The sequence below is a fragment of the Pan troglodytes genome, chromosome 16, assembly GCF_028858775.2.
Source record: "Pan troglodytes isolate AG18354 chromosome 16, NHGRI_mPanTro3-v2.0_pri, whole genome shotgun sequence".
Lineage (NCBI taxonomy): Eukaryota > Metazoa > Chordata > Mammalia > Primates > Hominidae > Pan > Pan troglodytes.
Window position 1 is genome coordinate 8,930,443 of NC_072414.2, and position 19,223 is coordinate 8,949,665.

The 19,223-nt window shown below is 42.6% G+C and overlaps 1 protein-coding gene across 8 annotated transcripts in view; it reads left to right on the plus strand.

The window, feature by feature from the left end:
• GABRB3 (gamma-aminobutyric acid type A receptor subunit beta3) overlaps positions 1 to 19,223 on the plus strand; it is a 228,800-nt gene that overhangs the window by 205,765 nt on the left and 3,812 nt on the right. For all 8 annotated transcript variants that reach the window (XM_003314571.4, XM_003314570.2, XM_054666874.2 and 5 more), the window contains 2 exons: positions 94 to 246; positions 6,645 to 6,889. In XM_003314571.4, the coding sequence (XP_003314619.1) occupies positions 94 to 246; positions 6,645 to 6,889 (398 nt within the window). The remainder of the gene's footprint in view (positions 1 to 93; positions 247 to 6,644; positions 6,890 to 19,223) is intronic.

A 19,223-nucleotide genomic window follows, 5' to 3' on the forward strand; every position in this document is an offset into this window, starting at 1 on the left:
CCATTGCATGTTGTTGACCTATGGAAGTCAAAGCAAACTCTTTAGTCTGCCATGTTGTTTCTCCAGTGTAATATCCTTGTCTGTTTCCCATAGGTGCCTATCCTCGACTGTCACTGAGCTTTCGGTTGAAGAGGAACATTGGATACTTCATTCTTCAGACTTATATGCCCTCTATACTGATAACGATTCTGTCGTGGGTGTCCTTCTGGATCAATTATGATGCATCTGCTGCTAGAGTTGCCCTCGGTATGTGCTATTTTTAAGTGATATTTAAATGTAAAGTAACCGTATCATTACAGTATTAAGAGAGTTCAAAGGCTGTAGTTCAACTACCATTTTTTGACAGCGTGACACAAGCATTGCCCATATAGTCACTTTTTATCTTGAAACACTAATTTCACGCACGATTCCCTTGATGTGTTAATTTAATTATAAGGCTCAAATGTGAATTTTCATGCCCATGAAAGGGAAAATATGCTTGCAGAATATTTGCATGATAAAACTATTTTTGACACTAATTTTAAAGCAAGGATTAACATCTCCTGTTCAAAATTATTCCATGGCCCAGAAAGAAGACTTGATTAATTGTGCATTCTTCTTTTTTAAGTCAGAAAAATAGTCCAATATTACAGCATAGAATTGGAATTACACAATTTAATGAGCATTAAAATATGGAATTCAATTCTGAATGATTCCCAAAGGCTCTAGTGATCTTTTCTGACCATTGGTTATTTGACAGCTGGATTATTAGCTGATGTACAATATGTATTATAGGTTCCAATATTATTTTTAGCATTTTGATTATTAAGGGAAGGCTTATATTTTCAGAAACATTATTCTCTATTCAGCTGATTAATATGAAACTGCATAGAAAAAATAATTATTTAAATATGTTTATGTAAGTACAGAGCTGATGCAATCTGCAATCCATCCCTTTGGATAGGGTTGAATTTATTTCCTGAAAGTGAACGTATCAGTAGTACTTATAAAAATTGATGGAAAAGAATTACCAACACATTATCTGGCAAAGTACCTTACAAAAAAACATAAGAATTCAGGGTTCCAGTTATCCCTTCTTTCCTGTTCTTTTCTTTTTTTTGAGACAGAGTCTCACTCTGTCACCCAAGCTGGAGTGCAGTGGCACAATTGTGATTACGGCTCACTGCATCCTCAACCTCCTGAACTCAAGTGATCCTCTCAACTCTACCTCCTGGACAGTGGGGACAACAGGCACACACCACCACACTTGGCTAATTTTTTAATTTTTTGTAGAGATGGGGTTTCGCCATGTGTCCCAGACTGGTCTTGAACTCTTGGCCTCAAGCGATCTGCCCACCTCAGCCTCCCAGAGTGCTAGGAGTATAGGCGTGAGCCACCACACCCAGCCCTTTTTCTGTTTACCAACTTTTCCCAGGACCTTAAATTGAATAACATGTTTTCTTTTCTAATAAAATGTAAGTACATGTGTGTATATGGATGACAAACATGTGACTTGCATAGTTGTAATCAAGATCAAATTTATTTCCCAGGAAATAACACGTAATTATGGCTTGAGAAAATCAGGTAGCTATTCCTAAGGGTGTTAAGTGGATAAGAAAACCACTCTATGAAGAGTAAAGCTGCAAAAAACTGAAAGTGCTGTTTTAATTGTTATGTATTTCTAATAGGTATCATAAGCACAGTTCTCTAAAAAAAGAAAAAAAATCTCCAGGACTTTTCTACAGCCTGCAGATCTTCCCCAGTAATGTCAGTCTTTATGTAGCTTTTACTTTAAAAATATGTATATTGCTAGATTACTCTTTGTTAAACTCTTTTTTCACTTGGAAAATTCAAAGATACATTTGTAGGGGCAGATCTAAATTATGCAGAGCTGTTAGCTTATACAATTTCAAGCACCCCCTTTTAAGAAAAATAATATGAAATATACAAATACAAAGTTGCTCGGACCCTTCCCCAAGCCTAGAAGAGGCGTATGAAAGTGGAGACCGATCTGAAGCATCTGCTACAGAGAATTTGCCATCACTGCGATAGTTAGTGAAATATGAGTACCAAGGAACCATGATTATCTGACATCACAAGGGGTGGGGTGTACTGAAAATGTGCATATCTGAATTTCCCAGCCATTACAGATTCTCTCCCTCCCTAATTGTAAAGTATTGCCTTCTACAGTATTAAATCGTTAATACCCCGGAAGTGAGTTACATTCAACCCAATTTCATTAAGGTATATGAAAGTAGATTCCACTTTTTCTTCATGACAGCATTATTAATATAAACAAACTGTGCCTCTGTGGCTTTGCTGGGATAAAGGCATGGGCTGGCTAGGGTTGCTGAGGCTTCAACATTGGAGGATTGACACTTGTGCTCTGGGAGGCAAGCATGAGAGCCAGAGTGAAGGGGATATTCACTAGAGTTAGGGTGACCCCGCGGTCAAGAGGGCAGCTGTGATCTTAGGGCTGTGGGTCTGGCCAGACAAGAACCCAACAGATCCAGCTCTCAGAGTATGACTGACACCTGCACATGCATTCCCTCTGTCCCTCCTGCCAATACAAGACTGAGTCTAGATCTACAGTCACTGGGAAATGTCAGTTGGTGAATTCAGAAAAAGTATGACGCAGTGTCAGGAGCACTGAGTAACATCATCATCATCATCATCAATACAACAGACAAGATTAATAAAGGCTGAAAATTATCACATAGTTAGGTGCCACATTCTCTGCTAAGGCCATTCATGTAGTTATCTGTTCTGGAGAAGATTCACAGCACAGTACGAAGTATTATTGCTCCAGTTTTACAGAGCACAAAAATAAAATACAGAGAAGCTAAGTAACTGGTACGAAGTCATATAATTACCAAGTTTCAGAAGAAAGATTTCAATCCAGTTAGTATAACTTCCAGACCTTCTCCCTTAACTACTGCATATAATTCCTAAAGTGTCAGTAAAACTACAGTAAAGAGTTATTTGGTCTACTATGTTGTAAAAGTCATGGATTTGTTTAAGAGAAGAAAAAAGCTAACCAAACATTATGAACTCTTATTATTGAGGAATCCCTCATAACTGTTAAGATGCTACTGAGCTCCATAGGATACAGCTATAGTTTGGAGGGCTTTCATTGGAGAAATCCCCCTTCCTGCCACCCCTTCCCAAGCACCTAGTCTTATAGCACAGCTTTGAAATGCTCACAGTGCTTTTTGCATTCATCCTAAGGGACTGCACTGTGATCAATACACATTGCTTCTAAATGCATGATAAAGGTGCTGCCTCTGCACAGGTAGGATGGGTGGGGCTCGGCAGAGGCCTCTATTGAGGGCTCACCCTTGGGCTCTGGGCACTGTTGGACCTGGACTCAACGCGGGAGGGACTAAGGGCCTGTTCTGCTGGCTCTTCAGACAGCCGTGCTCCTTGGCTGCTCTGTGGGCTTCAGCATGATATGCTTCTGCTGCCCGGGGTCTGACCATCAGATACATTGAACTGTTAGCGTTAACGACCACCAAACTTTAAAGTGGGAAGTTGTAATTAGATGGCCTCCCTCAAAACCCTCAGTGAATACAGGTTGGGTGTCCCTTATTCAAAATGCCTGGGACCAGAAGTGTTTTGAAAATCAGATTTTTTTCTAATTTTGGAGTATCTGCATTATACTTAGTTTGAGCATCCCTAATCCAAAAATCCAAAATCTGAAATGCTCCAATTAGCATTTCCTTTGAGCACCATGGAGGTGCTCAAAACGTTCCAGATTTTGGAACATTTCAGATTTTGGATTTTTAGGTTAGAGATGCTCAATCTGCAAAAGTACTGATACTTCTAAAGGTAAAAACGTATACTGATAAAATTTAGGCCAGATTATTTTTATCATGAGGAAGAGAAACAAAATATTTTGACTAAATAATGCAAAGAGATTATATTTTTATTTCATATTCATTTTTATAAATACAGCTTTCAAATACAATATTTCATACATAATCTAAATGACAAATAAGCTGAGGCTAGCAATTTACAGAAAGACTTACAAGCCTGGTGAACGTACAAAAAAACACGAAAGCCACCACCCAGTCATTTCCTGTACTGCAGCTGGATGATTTCCCTTTAGAGAGCAGAAGGTCAAGGCAAGGCCAGGAAGCCTAGAGGCTACCGAAGAATGATTTTTCTGTAATGATGATAGTCATATGATTATTTGTTGTTAGTGTTAACAGTGCCGGTTACTATTTATTGGCACATCAGAGCTTTTCAGCCATTGCCATTAGATTTCCAACAGCTTGAAATGATGGCTACAGACCCACAGAGGCAGAGCTGGGCTTTGGGTCTGGGCCATGTGGCTCCCCTTTACAGGCTGTGGACCACCACAATACACCACCATCCACAGTATCCCACATAGCAGGTAAAGCAATAGAAGGACTTAGTAAATGCATTGGCCTCTTAAGCTAAGAACTCATGTGGCATGTGGGTCCAAACTAGAAAGACCTGAAGCACTCACTGTGAAATCTTATTGTTAGGGATTCCTGAGCCTGTGCCAATCAGCCTGGATCCAGGGTCCTAGCCCAGGTCCCTCTGGGGTTCATTTACCAGGCTGAGTGCCTGTGAGATGTGCTGGCTGTACCTATTCCTGTGTGCCTTCAGCCCATTGTCTGGGACATCTGCCGAGGCCTGTGTCATACATGTCCATTCAAAATAGCCAGCAGGAGAGGCAAAGCCGTGACTAAAGCAAAGCGCTCGGTCTTCCCAAATCCACGTTGAAGGGGGAGAGACGGTAGTGGCAACATTACAAACTTTTTGAATAATGGTGAGAATGCCTAATTTTGTAGCATTTGCATGGTGTTTTCACATTTATTTGTAAACAGTAATTATCCCATTGCCATTTTCAAATTTAAAAAGTCCCCAGGTGCACATGAATGTGATGTTAAAAGAGAATCTTAAAATATTCTGACATCTTGGATTTCCATACATTCCGTCAGCAACCATGGTTTGCAGTTCTACATAAAAAGAGTTTCTCAAGTCTTCAATTCTCTTCTTAGCTTTTAGTAGCAGTTCAGAGCTCAGTGGAGGGAGCACTTGTGTTGGAGATGGAAGACTGGGCTGTCTAGCTTGCTCTCCAGCTGATTCCCAGGCCAGCTGAGCTCTGCAGTCTCAAGGTCCTCCCTGTGGGACACAGAGGATGAGGATGCTGCCTCCCAGGATAGGATGGGAAATCAGAGGGCATGAAATTGGAATGCTTAGTAAATTCAAACTCTGCCCTGGAGGGCTGGGCTGGGACCATGTGCAGAATGGCCTGGGCTCCGTCCCAGAGTACATATCTGGACAGTGCTGAACTGTAGGGCTGGCACTACCTCTTGGCCTCAGTGATGTCATGTGGGTTTTGGGTTACTGAGGATGAAGGATTATGGTTAAGCTCTCTCCTTTGAAAGTCTCCTTTTTCAGGGAAGCCTGACAAAGCAATGCAGAGGAACCTGTTCTCTTTATTGGGTCCTGAAACCCACATCTTCACATTCAGTGGCATCAGTGGCATATGTAGAAAAGAGTTCAGCCCTCAAAGCTGTCTTGCTTCCTTGAGACATATTAATATGTCAAAAATACAGTCTCCAAGAGAGCGCGTCAGCTGCAGTACTACCATCCCACCCTACCACAAGGGAGTGATCCGTGCCTTTCCTGTAAGCGCAGTGTAACTTAACTCCACAAGCTCTGGGCATGTCACTGACTTGCCTCCTGGTGTCTATGGCCTCAGATGATTCAGTGCAGAATCTTATGTCTATTGCTATGGGAGGGAGAATTGCAATACATGGTCCACACATGGTTTTAGACTAAATTGAGCTCTATTTGGGAAACAATGAGATCATCCATACAATACTATGTAAAGAATTCAACATAACGACATTTAAAAAAAGGATCTGATGAGTTGCGCCAGAGTATGGTGGGATTCTATAAGATGAATGAAATCATTAACTCTTAACTTGAGCAAACATTTCCTAAGCAGCTTGTGTACAGATTCTTTCTTAGTTGAGGAGGGAAGTCGCTTTCTGAGATCATCTTCCCTCAGAAGCTTCACTCAGCTATTTCTTTCTCTTTGAGCTCAGGACTCGATCTCATGGCTAATAATTTTAAAAATCATTGCCTCATTCCTCTTGCTTCCAATAAGCATTGTAGTAGGAATTATTTTCTTCTCACAGGCTGCCTCACTGAGCTCTCGCTCATAGCCTTGCCTCTGCAGCCACAGACACCTCAAATTCATTCTTTTTCCTGGAGGTTTCTCATCTAGACACTTTGTGCTTTATGCTAAATTCTGGGCTTATTTTTATTTTTTCCAGCATTCATAAAAACCACATTCTTTTTTCCTGCTCTACATATCTCTTCTTCTACTCTCAAAATTCCATCCTGTGTGATAGCAAGGTGTAGTGGGCAGGGGGGTGGGTGGGGGAGGGAGATGCCCTGCACGGCTTCACTTCCCCAGAGTACAGATGTCAGCTTGCTGTTCTGAGTGGTGACGTGCGGTGCAAATGACAAGATGTATGCTCTGTTGCATTCCAGTCACCCCACAGTATTCAACCCCTTATCTCTGACTACTTAAAGCTGTTTGAGAAAACATAAAAGGAAAGTGAAAAGTGAAGACCAATGTGGCAAAGTTTCAGCCTCTCACCACTTTGTTTCTTTTCTAGGGATCACAACTGTGCTGACAATGACAACCATCAACACCCACCTTCGGGAGACCTTGCCCAAAATCCCCTACGTCAAAGCCATTGACATGTACCTTATGGGCTGCTTCGTCTTTGTGTTCCTGGCCCTTCTGGAGTATGCCTTTGTCAACTACATTTTCTTTGGAAGAGGCCCTCAAAGGCAGAAGAAGCTTGCAGAAAAGACAGCCAAGGCAAAGAATGACCGTTCAAAGAGCGAAAGCAACCGGGTAGGCTCTCCACCACCTTGACCCCACCTGGTCCCTGTAGCTCAGCAGCTACTGCATTTACTCGCATGATATTTCTTTGTTTTTTCCCCAGTAGTGTATGTCAAGCCACACACCCTTCTTGTACTTGTGACATAGCCCTCATGACATGGCACCCAGGTGTTTTTTATTCAGGGGTTGCTCAAACCAGTCCAGTGGAGTCCTGACCATCTAGCTAGGACTGGCCAGAGTTCACTGAAACCAGTGGTTGTAGGCTTACACAAAGAGGACTATTGGATTGGCCAACAAAATTGACTTTTGACATATCCGTGCACATTGACCCTGGCCCGGTTGCTTTTTGCCCAGGTAAAGCATGCCCAACAGTCGCTTTCATTACTCCAGTCTACCCTCAGGGCACAGACCTAGGCTTTCTTCCTCTCACCAGTAAGCCCCTTAAAACAGCGTCTATCTGGATGGGCAGCCTATTGAGAAGTGGAGTGCATTCTTGAATTTGGGTGAGGGCATTTGGACTGGGGCTGGTTAATCTCTGGCCTAGTGTTGAACACAAGGGAGAGGGTCAACATGGAGCTGGCAATGAAAGACTCCCTTGCCCTTTCTGAATTCTCCACTTACAGAAGTGAGTAACAGGGCCTAATGGTTTTTAAATATACTTGCATCAGCTTTGTGTAGGACTTGGGCAGGCTTGATGATCATAATCTGAAATATTTCCTTGTGCATGTCACAGGGTTTCCTATAAAACCAATATTAGTGTTGATGCTGGAGAAGCCAAAATCATCTATAGTTTCCTACAAAGAGAACAAAACCTGTGGGTCTGGAAAGAATGAAACGCTGGGGTGGAGAGTGTGAATTTGTTCTACGGAAGCATTTTTCCAAAATGTTTCAATATTCCTTTAGTTGTAAAATTATCAATTTGATGATCCAGCATGCTGCCATTCTTTGCACTGGAGCAGGCTCACCATCTTTTGTCCACCTGCCCAGTGGCCACAGTCTTCTAGAGAAAAAGCAAAGTCCAAAAGGAATTCACAAGGCAGGAGCAGTGCTCTTTCTGGAAGCTCTCATAGATCTGCCGTGGCCCTGGCCCCTCCCGGTTGTGTTCTGCAAAAAGCCAGGGTTGGGCAGACCTAGACACTTTGTTTTATGAAGTCCATGAACTTTCTAAAGCCCTTGCACACCCTCCTCCAGCCCAGCCCAACTCAGCAATGCTGTTACATCCTTCCAACCACAAAGCCACTTTATCTTTAGATGACATTTCAGCTTATATAAAAGCAGTATGTTGTTGTGATTATAAACAACATTTGAATGAAAGCACATTATAGTTCCAATATAATTTTTAAAATTTATCTTTCCACCTCTTCTATCCCCTCAAATCCTCAAGTATATATTTCTACCTGTTTACATGTTGGGTTTCTTCCCACATTTTTTTTTAATTCTTCTTGTTAAACTTACTGTTAGGCCATTGTTCTGTTGCTATAAAGGAATACCTGAGACTGGGAAATTTACAAAGAAAAGAGGTTTAATTGGTTCACAGTTCTGCAGGTTTTATAGGAAGCATGGCAATAATGTCTGCCCGGCTTTTGAGGTGGTTTCAGGAAGCTCACAATCATGGTGGAAGTCAAAGCAGGAGCTGCAGGCAACTTACATGGCAAAAGTAGGAACAAGGAGGAGGGGAAGATGCCACATACTTTAAAACAGCCAGATCATCTCATGAGAAGTCACTGACTATCACAGACAGCACCAAAGGGATGGTGCTAAACAATTCATGAGGAATCTGTGTCCCCACCCAAATCTCATGTCAAATTGTAATCCCCAGTGTTGGAGGTGGGGCCTGGTGGGAGATGATTGGATCATGAGGGCGGTTTATCATGAATGGTTTAATACCACAATACCACCCTGCTTGGTTCTGTCCTCGTGAGATGTGCCTGCTCCCCCTTTACCTTCTGCCATGATTATAAGTTTCCTGGGGCTTCCCCAGAAGCCAAGAGGTGCCAGCACCATGCTTCCTGTACAGCTTGCAGAACTGTGAGCCAGTTAAACCTCTTTCTTTATAAATTACCCAGTCTCAGGTATTTCTTTCTTTCTTTCTTTCTTTCTTTTTTTTTTTTTTTGAGATGGAGTTTCGCTCTTGTTGCCCAGGCTGGAGTGTGATGGCGTGATTTTGGCTCACAGGCACCTGCCACCACGCCCAGCTAATTTTTATATTTTTAGTAGAGACAGGGTTTTGCCATGTTGGCCAGGCTGGTCTCCAACTCCTGACCTCAGATGATCCACCTGCCTTGGCCTCCCAAAGTGCTGGGATTACAGGCATGAGCCACTGTGCCTGGCCCAGTCTCAGGCATTTCTTTATAGCAATGAGAGAATGGCCTAATACACCTCCCACCAGGCCCCACCTCCAGTACTGGGGATTACAGTTCAACATGAGATTTGGGCAGGGACACAGATCCAAACCATATCACATACTTATTTCTCAAGCCTGTGGAGGTTTTCTTGCTCTATCCTGTGCCCTCCATGCCTTTATGGGTCCACACCTCCCAGCGAACACAGTAGCTCCTTGGAGGACTGCCTGTGCCCATAGGCCTGGCAGAGGCCCACGAACATTCATGAACCCATGGAAGTACATTAAGTGAATGTAAATGGCTCCTTCCTTTCAGCACAGCATAAATAAGAGTTGGTCAGAAAACTGAGGGTCTGTGAATAAAACCAGATTTTTCACAGGCAAAACTATCTTGAATTTCTTAGTGGAAAATATACTTAGTATCATACTGTTATGTTTCTAAATAGGTCCACATCCTACTAGGAACACACAATACACTTTGGTCATGCTGTTTCCAAGGAAACTAGAATTCATCACATCATTATTGTTTCCATCACAGAGGCACACGTATCCACACATACACATACACATACAACGCTGTCTTTCCAAATTTCCTCTTAATTTAAACAGGTTATAAATTTTTTTCTTCTAAATGTGACTATTTAAAACAGTCAAACTGTGGTGCTGCAGAAATACCTTTATGGGTACGAGGCTTAAAATCTAAGATAAAAAGACAAAAAAACTCTAGCATCCATAGAGAAAATTAGCAGGATGTAGAAAAAGTATATTATAAATTAAATGCAAAAGAAATTTTTCGTTGATTCATGAGTCCATGTTTATTGTTTGGTTTTTCAAAAATCTGTTTCTCTGTTTTCTCGGCAATCTTAGTAAGGCCTTTATATATTTACATGGTTAAGAATCTGTATTGTAGATCGGTACTTAAGGTTTGAAGTCAACGTATGATTATGTGTATGCTAATTCTAAATGCATATTTGATGCTCCTAAAGATAAACATTAAAAATTGTTCCTGAGTACACCTAAGACTTTAGTGATAATTTTTAAGTAGAAATGTAACTCCCAAAAAGTTTATATCAAGTAATGTGGATGAATGAAAGGAACATGAGAAAAGAATCAAATTTTACGTGAAACAGAAGTGGTACTGTATACACAACCTAACAGCTTCTACAGTCCTTTGTTTCTTTTTTTAACTATTATCTTAGCTTCAAGGGTACATGTGCAGGTTTGTTATATGGCTAAAGTGCATGTCACAAGGGTTTGGTGTACCGATTATTTCCTCACCCAGGTAACGAGCATAGTGCCCCAAAGGTAGTTTTTTGATCCTCTTCATCCTCTCACCCTTCACACTCAAGGGGTCCCTGGTGTCTGCTGTTTCCTTTTTTTCGTCCATTCATACTCAGTGTTTAGCTCCTACTTATAAGTGAGAACATGAGGTATTTGTTTTTCTGCTCCTGTGTTAGTTACCTTAGGATAATGTCCTCCAGCTCCATCCATGTTGTTGCAGAGGACATGATCTTCTTTTTATGGCTGCATAGTATTCCATGGTGTATATGTACCCCACTTTCTTTATCCGGTCCACTGTTCATGGGCATTTAGATTGATACTCTGTCTTTACTATTGTGAATAATGCTGTGACGTGTCAGGGATAGCACCTGGGATTGCGTCTCAGTGTGGCCAACAACACCCTGCAGCTTCGCCCTGACTGGCAGCTGCTGGCTCCACAGCAGGGACTTGGCTTGTCATTGTCTTTCTTGAGACCACTTTCTGTGTCCTGTAAGGCATCTCAAGAGAAAACAGTACCCTTATGGACACTGTAGGCCACCAGCAACTGCCTCTTGGTACTATGGTTTTAGTGACCCTACTGTAAAACCATGAGTAGGTTTTCCTTATATTTAGTATTTATGCCATATTTTAACCTAATAATTGATTCATGAATGCTTAAGACATTCACATATTCACTTAGTATCTCCCCAGACTAGTGGTACCATGTAAGCCTTGACCTTAATTTATTTGTGCATACCATCTGTTTGTTCCTGAGTTGTTTCTATACCCAAGAGTTCATCTTTGGTTGTAATTCATGCATTATGGTTACAAGCCTTACGATACTTTACAAGTTGACCAATTAGTATTTGAATTTCATGAGGTGGTAGAGAGTCATAATTCTTGGCAAGGAATCAGAGCTGCAGACTCAACATCATTCTTACTAAAGAGCAAGATTTCATTCTTCACGTGGCAAGTCCTTTCTCATTCTTCTAAAACGACAGTATTTTACTTAACTAGAAGCTGGAAGAAAATTAGAGAATGAGATATCAACTGTGTGCCAATCTGGTGACATATTTTAGGAAAAAACAAAAAACCTCTCTGTGCTATATTCTGAATGAGATGTTTTTAGTCTTTGAATGTTTGCACCTGTCAAGGTTATAGAGCAGGAAGAAAAACTTCATTGAAATCAATGGTTCTAATTATAGTAGATATGAGATGAACCCTTCAAAATAAAGAGTATTCATGAAATGATTTAAAAATTGCAAGTCATCTGTCATTCTATGAAGGGCATTTCAGCCTCGTATTTCACCCACAATCGCTTCTTTCTACTTTAAGACGTAAATTCTAGATGATAGAAAAAGACTTTCTCTTGGAAATATCTGTTTATTTGGCTCCTAAGATTTCACAGATTTTTAGTAACCCTTTAGTTCTTTCAGAAAAAAAAAATCCATGAGTAATTTTCGTGGAAATTTTCTACATACTGGTTCATGCTTAAATGAAAACCATACAAACGTAAAACCATAAATAAAGCAGCCAAACTATTTAACACTAAGATCTTATTAATTCAATATATATTCAGGTTCCTTTTCACACTAGAATGAGAGTTACCTGCACTGTTGTTTCCGTTACAAGTGTTCACCCACTCTGAAATAAGAATAATGTAAAATTGTATTGGTTCTTGAGTTCTTTCTCACATGTGCTGTGTCCTAAGACAGCTACCAGTTAGTCATACATGTCCAAAGCCCCCAAGAGCACTGTAGTTTTGTAAATTATTAACAACATAGGTGGGGAGGTGGGTTTGACTTCCCTCAGTCTAAGTTTTCTTCACTAGAGTTCAAGGGCACAGCCTTAGAGACCCACGTTCGTGAGGTCGTTTCCCAAACACAACAGTGGCCACAGCGCTGGGGAAGACAGGACATGGATTCATACAGATTTGTATCTAAATCTTGAAAACTCAAGTCAACATTCATTTTACCCGATGTCTTGTGTCTTCATTCTCCCTGTGCAGTTCCTGAAGTCCCCACCTACATGATGACCCATTCCCCTTCCATTGTCCTGTCCTCTCTACCTAGAATGCCTTTCTTCTTGGTTCACATTTTCCCTCCAAGATCTAAGCCAGATGTTTTCCTCCATGACATTTTCCTTGGTTGTTTTTTGTTTTGTTTTGTTTTTATGATGGAGTCTCACTCTGTCGCCCAGGCTGGAGTGCAGTGGCGCGATCTCAGCTCACTGCAACCTCTGCCTCCTGGGTTTAAGCGATTCTCCTGCCTCAGCCTCACAAGTAACTGGAACTACAGGCACCTGCCACCACACCCAGCTAATTTATATATATATATATTTAGTAGAGACAGGGTTTCATCATGTTGGCCAGGATGATCTTGATCTCCTGACCTTGTGATCCGCCCGCCTCGGCCTCCCAAAGTGCCGGGATTACAGGCGTGAGCCACTGTGCCCAGCCAACAGTTTCCTTGACTTTTTTTGCCTACCACTTATCTGCATCCTGCCCCATCACTCCCTGCTCTAAGCAGTTGGTTTTATTTCTGTTCTCCCAACTTATGGGGCACATGCTTTATACTTGTGAAAATGGCAGATCACTCACGTCCCACGTGCCCAGCAAGCTTTGCATCCTAGACAGCATCTGACTCTCTGCATCTTCCAAAATATGCACACCCATGACGCGGACGTGGTACACGTGCTCTTGTAACATGTGTCCATGAATGAGTGCTATTTGTCATGGATTTGGTCACACTGGAGAGGTATGTTTTTTCCACTTTCCTAGTGGGAAGAGAGGACAAGGCTTATAAATGTCATCTTTATAAAGCTGGGTAAAACTGAGTCATTAGAATCGTCAAAGTTCATCTGACTAAACAGATTGCAAAATACTCCCCTTTCTTCCTTTAAGAAAAGACATTCCTCCCCTTGGTATTTCACTCCACGAATTTGTTAATTCTGGTCTACTAGATTTTGATAAAAGGAGCTTTTTATATGTTATCACTAGAAAAGAGATGGTATTTAAAAGTGTGTTTAGGCCAGGTGCGGTGGCTCAAGCCTGTAATCCCAGCACTTTCGGAGTTGGAGGCGGGAGGATCACTTGAGCCTGGGAATTCCAGATCAGCCTAGGCAACAAAGAGAGACCTTGTTTCTACTATATGTATATATATATGTACACTTTATATATATATATATATACACACACACTTTATATATATATACACACTTTATATATACACACACTTTATACATATATACACTTTATATGTATACACACTTCATATATAAATAAATATAAATATATATATATATATAATAGCCAGGTGTCAGCTACTCGGGAGGCTGAGGTAAGAGGATCACTTGAGCCCTGGTATTTGGGGCTGCAGTGAGCTATGGTCACGCCACTGGACTCAAGCCTAGGCAACAGAGCAAGACCCTGTCTCTAAAAAGTAATAATTATCAATGTGTTTAAAAGGCAACATGCAGTATTTTTTCAAATGCACTTGTTGATTATTTAAGGTCTCATCAGTTAGACCCCTTGAGGGTGAGGACCTTCTTGTGTTCACTTTGTGCTCCTAAGGACAGGGCAAGATGGTGACATGTAGCAGCCACATGGTAATGTTTTAATGAATGGTCTCGAACAATCCCAGCCCCTTCGTGGAAGTGCATTCTCCAGTGAGGCATCGCACGTCCTGAAGTGGACGACTGGGCTTTTTTTCATCTTACAGTTTTGTTATTTACAACATTGCATCGTCTGTAGAGAATATTTTTCTAAAGCTAAATAATGCTTTCTGTTTTTTTCTGTCTTCAGGAAAACGATTTCACTTTTCTGATATCGTAATTCCCAAACCATTTAGTATTATTGAAAAGAACAAATTCTGCGTTACTACGCAGTGGCTCATGCCTGTGATCCTAGCACTTTGGGAGGCCGAGGCAGGAGGATCACAAGGTGAGGAGATGGAGACCATCCTGGCTAACATGGTGAAACCCCGTCTCTACTAAAAATACAAAAAATTTGCCGGGCGCAGTGGTGGGCGCCTGTAGTCCCAGCTACCTGGGAGGCTGAGGCGGGAGAATGGTGTGAACCTGGGAGGCAAAGCTTGCAGTGAGCCGAGATCACGCCACTGCACTCCAGCCTGGGTGACAGAGCAAGACTCTGTCTCAAAAAAACAAAACAAAACAAAAAACACCTACAAGCATCTTCCACCTTTGATTATCTTCTGACTCAACATCAGATAGATTTTAAACATATAAGCTTACCATTTAAGTAGAACTGTTTAAGATGCTGGACATTCTAATACAATCGAATTGAGCTTATTTGATAAATGACCTCAATTTATCAAATCCCTTTTCATGGTAACCAAATATGCTTTCTCTCATGATTCAAAATCAGACATATTTGGTGGGGTACCAAGCATATTCGTTGCAGTAAATGGAATGAATGGAACACCCCAAATGAACAGGAACACATTGGTTGAACCCCCCTCCCAGGCCCTCTCCACAACAAGATTCCCAGTGTGAGCCAGGCAGCTCATTCTCTCCACCCACTTCTTTCCTTTGTGGCACAAGGTACGGTAGAAGATGCTGGAAGGAGATAAAGACCAGTGGACAAGCTTCTGTCCTGGAGAATCTTGCTGTGAATCGTTCTTCTTGCAAAGACCAGCTGGGCTGCCCAGTCAAGCCCTCCTCCCTGCAGCATCCAGGGCAGGTTCAGGTTACCCCTTCTTAGGGATAGTGAATGACTACTCTTGGGCAGGAAGATGTGGCCCTAGCACTCCCACAGCTAGCCCTAGGTGGCCTGCACAAGGGACATGCTACTGCCATGGGCACCTGTTTCAGCCACACCTGAATTTAACTGTTGGGCTTCTCCTGCCATATCCTCTTGGTACAATGAGAAACTCTGTCTCCCAAACCAAGGAATGCTTCCATTGTCTCAAAGACATGCAGACACACTTTGTCATTTAAAGAGTTTTGCTGCTAATCATCCCGTGGAAAGAAAACAGAAAGGACAGATACATAACAGAAGGCCGGGTGTGGTGGCTCACACTTGTAATCCCAGCACTTTGGGAGGCCGAGGCGGGAGGATCGCCTGAGGTCGGGAATTTGAGACCAGCCTGACCAACATGGAGAAACCCCATCTCTACTAAAAATACAAAATTAGCTGGGTGTGGTGGCACATGCCTGTAATCCCAGCTACTTGGGAGGCTGAGGCAAGGAGAATCGCCTGAACCCAGGAGGAGGAGGTTGCGGTGAGCTGAGATTGTGCCACTGCACTCCTGCTTGGGCAACAAGAGTGAAACTCTATCTCAAAAAAAAAAAAAAAAGTCAAAATTTCACCAAGGTCTGACATTCCAGGTGCTTTTGAGATACAAGCTCCATTAGAATTTTCCTTCTGCTGGATAAAAAATATAAGAAAATGCCCTCCTCACCTCCCCACATCACGTGTCTCCATGAAGGGCCTTCTTCCAGCACAGGTGGTGTGATCTCGGTCCATTCCCATCTCCAAGCACTCAGCCTGGCTGTCCTCCATTCTAAGGAGGCCACTCCATCTAGTGGAGGACAGATGAGGTCACTATCTGACGACTTCTAAACCAATGCTGCCTGTAAACTATAAGGAAGACCCCGCGGTGACACTCTTCATCCTATAACTGTAGGATGTAGCATTGGTTTAGAAGCACTGGCACGACCTGGACTCATGGCACACTTGCTGCAGTGTGGACGCTCCTGCTAGGAGCTCACAGGGGACAGGAGTGCATGGGCCGGGGTGGGATTGGAGTGCTGAGTGACTTTCCACTACTTCCCCAGCCCCTGAGCTGCAGAGATTCAGCACTGGGCAGGCGAAGGCCCAGCGTTGCTGCTGTGGGCATGCCGTGTGTGTCTCGAGGCTTAAGGAAAACCTCGAGATACGTTGCAGTGGCCGAGGGAGCAGTTATTCATGGGCTTCAGGCATTTCTATTCCAGACTCCACTAAAGGAAACAGAAACCATTGCAGGGCGCTCTCCCTGGGGCCCCTCTCTGCACTCTCTTCTCAAATTCAATTTCTTATAGCTTGAGTTGCACTTCAGAAGTCTATGACTTTCTACCTAGAAAGTACTCTTCTTCCTGTTTCCTAAAGAGTTAAATTGAAATTCTTTCACATGACATACAAAAAACAAAAACTTCACTGGCCTAAATCTAATCTGTGCTTCCACCCAGCACTAGGTGTACTTTCCTACTATGATAAGAGGATACAAAAGTGATCATGACAGTGATGATGACAGTGACCTCATCTGTCTCAGGCTTAGTATGTGCTGGGAACGGTGTTTGCCTTTCTCAAAATATTTCAGGTGCTCTTTAAGTCTTTGCTTTTGATGTTTTTGCTGCATTTTGTCTGAAAAATTTCTACTCGTTCTTTGAGGCACAATGCAAATGTATCTTCCCTCTCACCTCCTATAGTAGTTTTGATTGCCACTGTAACAGATTACCACAAATTTAGTAGCTTCAAATAAGACCGTGTTTTATCTCATGATTCTGTTAGGCCACACGTGCAGGTACAGTGAGACTTGGCTGGGTCCTTCCCTTAGGGTGTCAGGAGGCTGAAATTAAAGTATTGGCAATCTGTGCTCCTTTCCTTTCCACAGGCTCTGGGGTTAACTGTGCTTCCAGAATCATTCAGGTGCTTGGTCAAATACAGCTCCCTGTCGTAAATTGAGATCCCCATTGCCTTGGCTGGATCTTATGGTAGTTCTGTTTTTAGTTATTTGAGAAACCTCCATACTGTTTTCCATAATGGCTGTACTAATTTATATTCCCACCAATGGTGTTTAAGAGATCCTATTTCTTGGCTGTCTTGCCAGCACCTGTTATTTTTGTCTTTTTGATAGTAGCCATTCTAACTGCGGTGAGATGATATCTCATGTAGCTTTGATTTGCATTTTCCTGATGAGTGATGTTGAGCATTTTTTTCAAGTGCCTGTTGGCCTTTTGTATGTCTTCCTTTAAGACATGTCTATTCAGATCCTTTGTCCACTTTCTAATGGGATTATTTGATTTTGGGCTGTCAGCTGGAGCCCATCTTTGCTCCTATCAGCTGCCTTGTTCCTTCTTATGTTTTCCCTACAGCCTTTCCATCAAGGGTGACTCAAGTCCTCAGTTTTTGAGTTCCTCTGCTTTTATCTCTCTGGCTTTTTCTCCTGCTTCCTGTTGGAGAAAGTTCTCTACTTTTGAAGGTGTGATGAGATCGAACCCACCTGGACAATCCAGGGTCATCTTCCTATCTTAGGGTATGTGCCCTTAATGACATGCACAAAGTCACTTTTGCATAGGGTTACATACTCACAGAATCTGGTGAGTATGGTGAGCTTGGTACTGAGCAATGAATGGGCTCACTGCCTGATGTGCTGGAAACCAATACGATGGCACCAGATTTTGAGTAAATAAAAGTTTTATTGCAAGTCAACTGGCAAGGAGATAGGAGGAAATGCTCAAATCTGTTTCCTGGAACTGGGGTTTGGGGCAGGTTTTATAGGCAGAGGGTAATGAGGCGTGTTCTGATTGGATCTTGCAATGAGGTGATGCTGGGAGGTATGGTCTGACTGCATCCTGCCATGGGCTCAATCTGATTGGATGCTGGATCCTGCCATGTGGTGGTTGCTTCTTAACTCTTCAGTCTGAGCACTTAGGTTCCACTCATGGTTGTATGCTTGGTTCATCTGGGCATGCTTAGGTTACATGACCTTCAACCTAGGGGTTCATGGCAACTGAAAATAACTCACCATGTTATTACACAAGGTTGAACCAGACTGGGTTGATCCTGTGGTTACAACCTCCCTGGGGGCCATTACCCTAATGACCACCTCACTTTCCCCAAGCATAATGAGGTGACCCAGAATGGTGTTACCAAACCTGTAGACATCTGAGAGTCCTCTTTGGTGCCTTTCCACCACAGTCTGAGTGGTCCCTGGATGTGTGCAGCCCTTCCTGTGTCACAGCCCCCTTGAAGTCTGAGGCCATCCCACCGGCGGTCTTATCCCTACTTGGAACTCCATACAGGCCCGGCGCCTTCTCAGGCAGGACTCCTCTCACCACCTCACCTCCTGCTTATCTAGCTGGATGCCATTGATGAAATTAAAGTGTATGCAGAAGGCGGGAAGACACAAATTAATACGGCAATAAGTTATTCCTACACAAAATAACTGTGTTTTGTGAAAGATTCATGGAGGAAGCCACAGACACTTAATCTATTACAGGAACACGGAGTGGGCTTTCCACAGCCTAAAACAGGGCAAAGAAAACGGCCCTCCAGGCAAAGAAAGGGAAGAGAGATAGGGAAGTGTGGGGCTTGCTGGAGTGAAAGCCCAGGGGACTGTGGAATGGTCCTTGGGGCTGTGGCAGGGATGGGTACAGCTCAGAAAGCAGATGCTACTAGTTCATTTAAGAAAGGACTCTACTGGGGCCCCCAGCCCCAGGATGTTCTGTGAAAGGTTGAAAGTTCCAGTGCAGACCAACCCACAAACAGAATGGACCTTTGGCATCATCATGAAATGTCTGAAGCTAAATTTGGCACAGAATAAAATGCTATCATTGTAAAGTTTGGCTCCATTGTGGGAAGGGAATTTCGTCTATTTTATATATAGCCCTTCAAAAAGAAGTCTCCTGCCAGAACCAGTATTGGGCAAGGAGAGCCTACCTGAGTTGGGGTGGGGGGGTGTCTGTATCTACTCCACGGAAGTCATCAGGAATGATCTTCGATCACAGGACTATTCATGTGTTTCT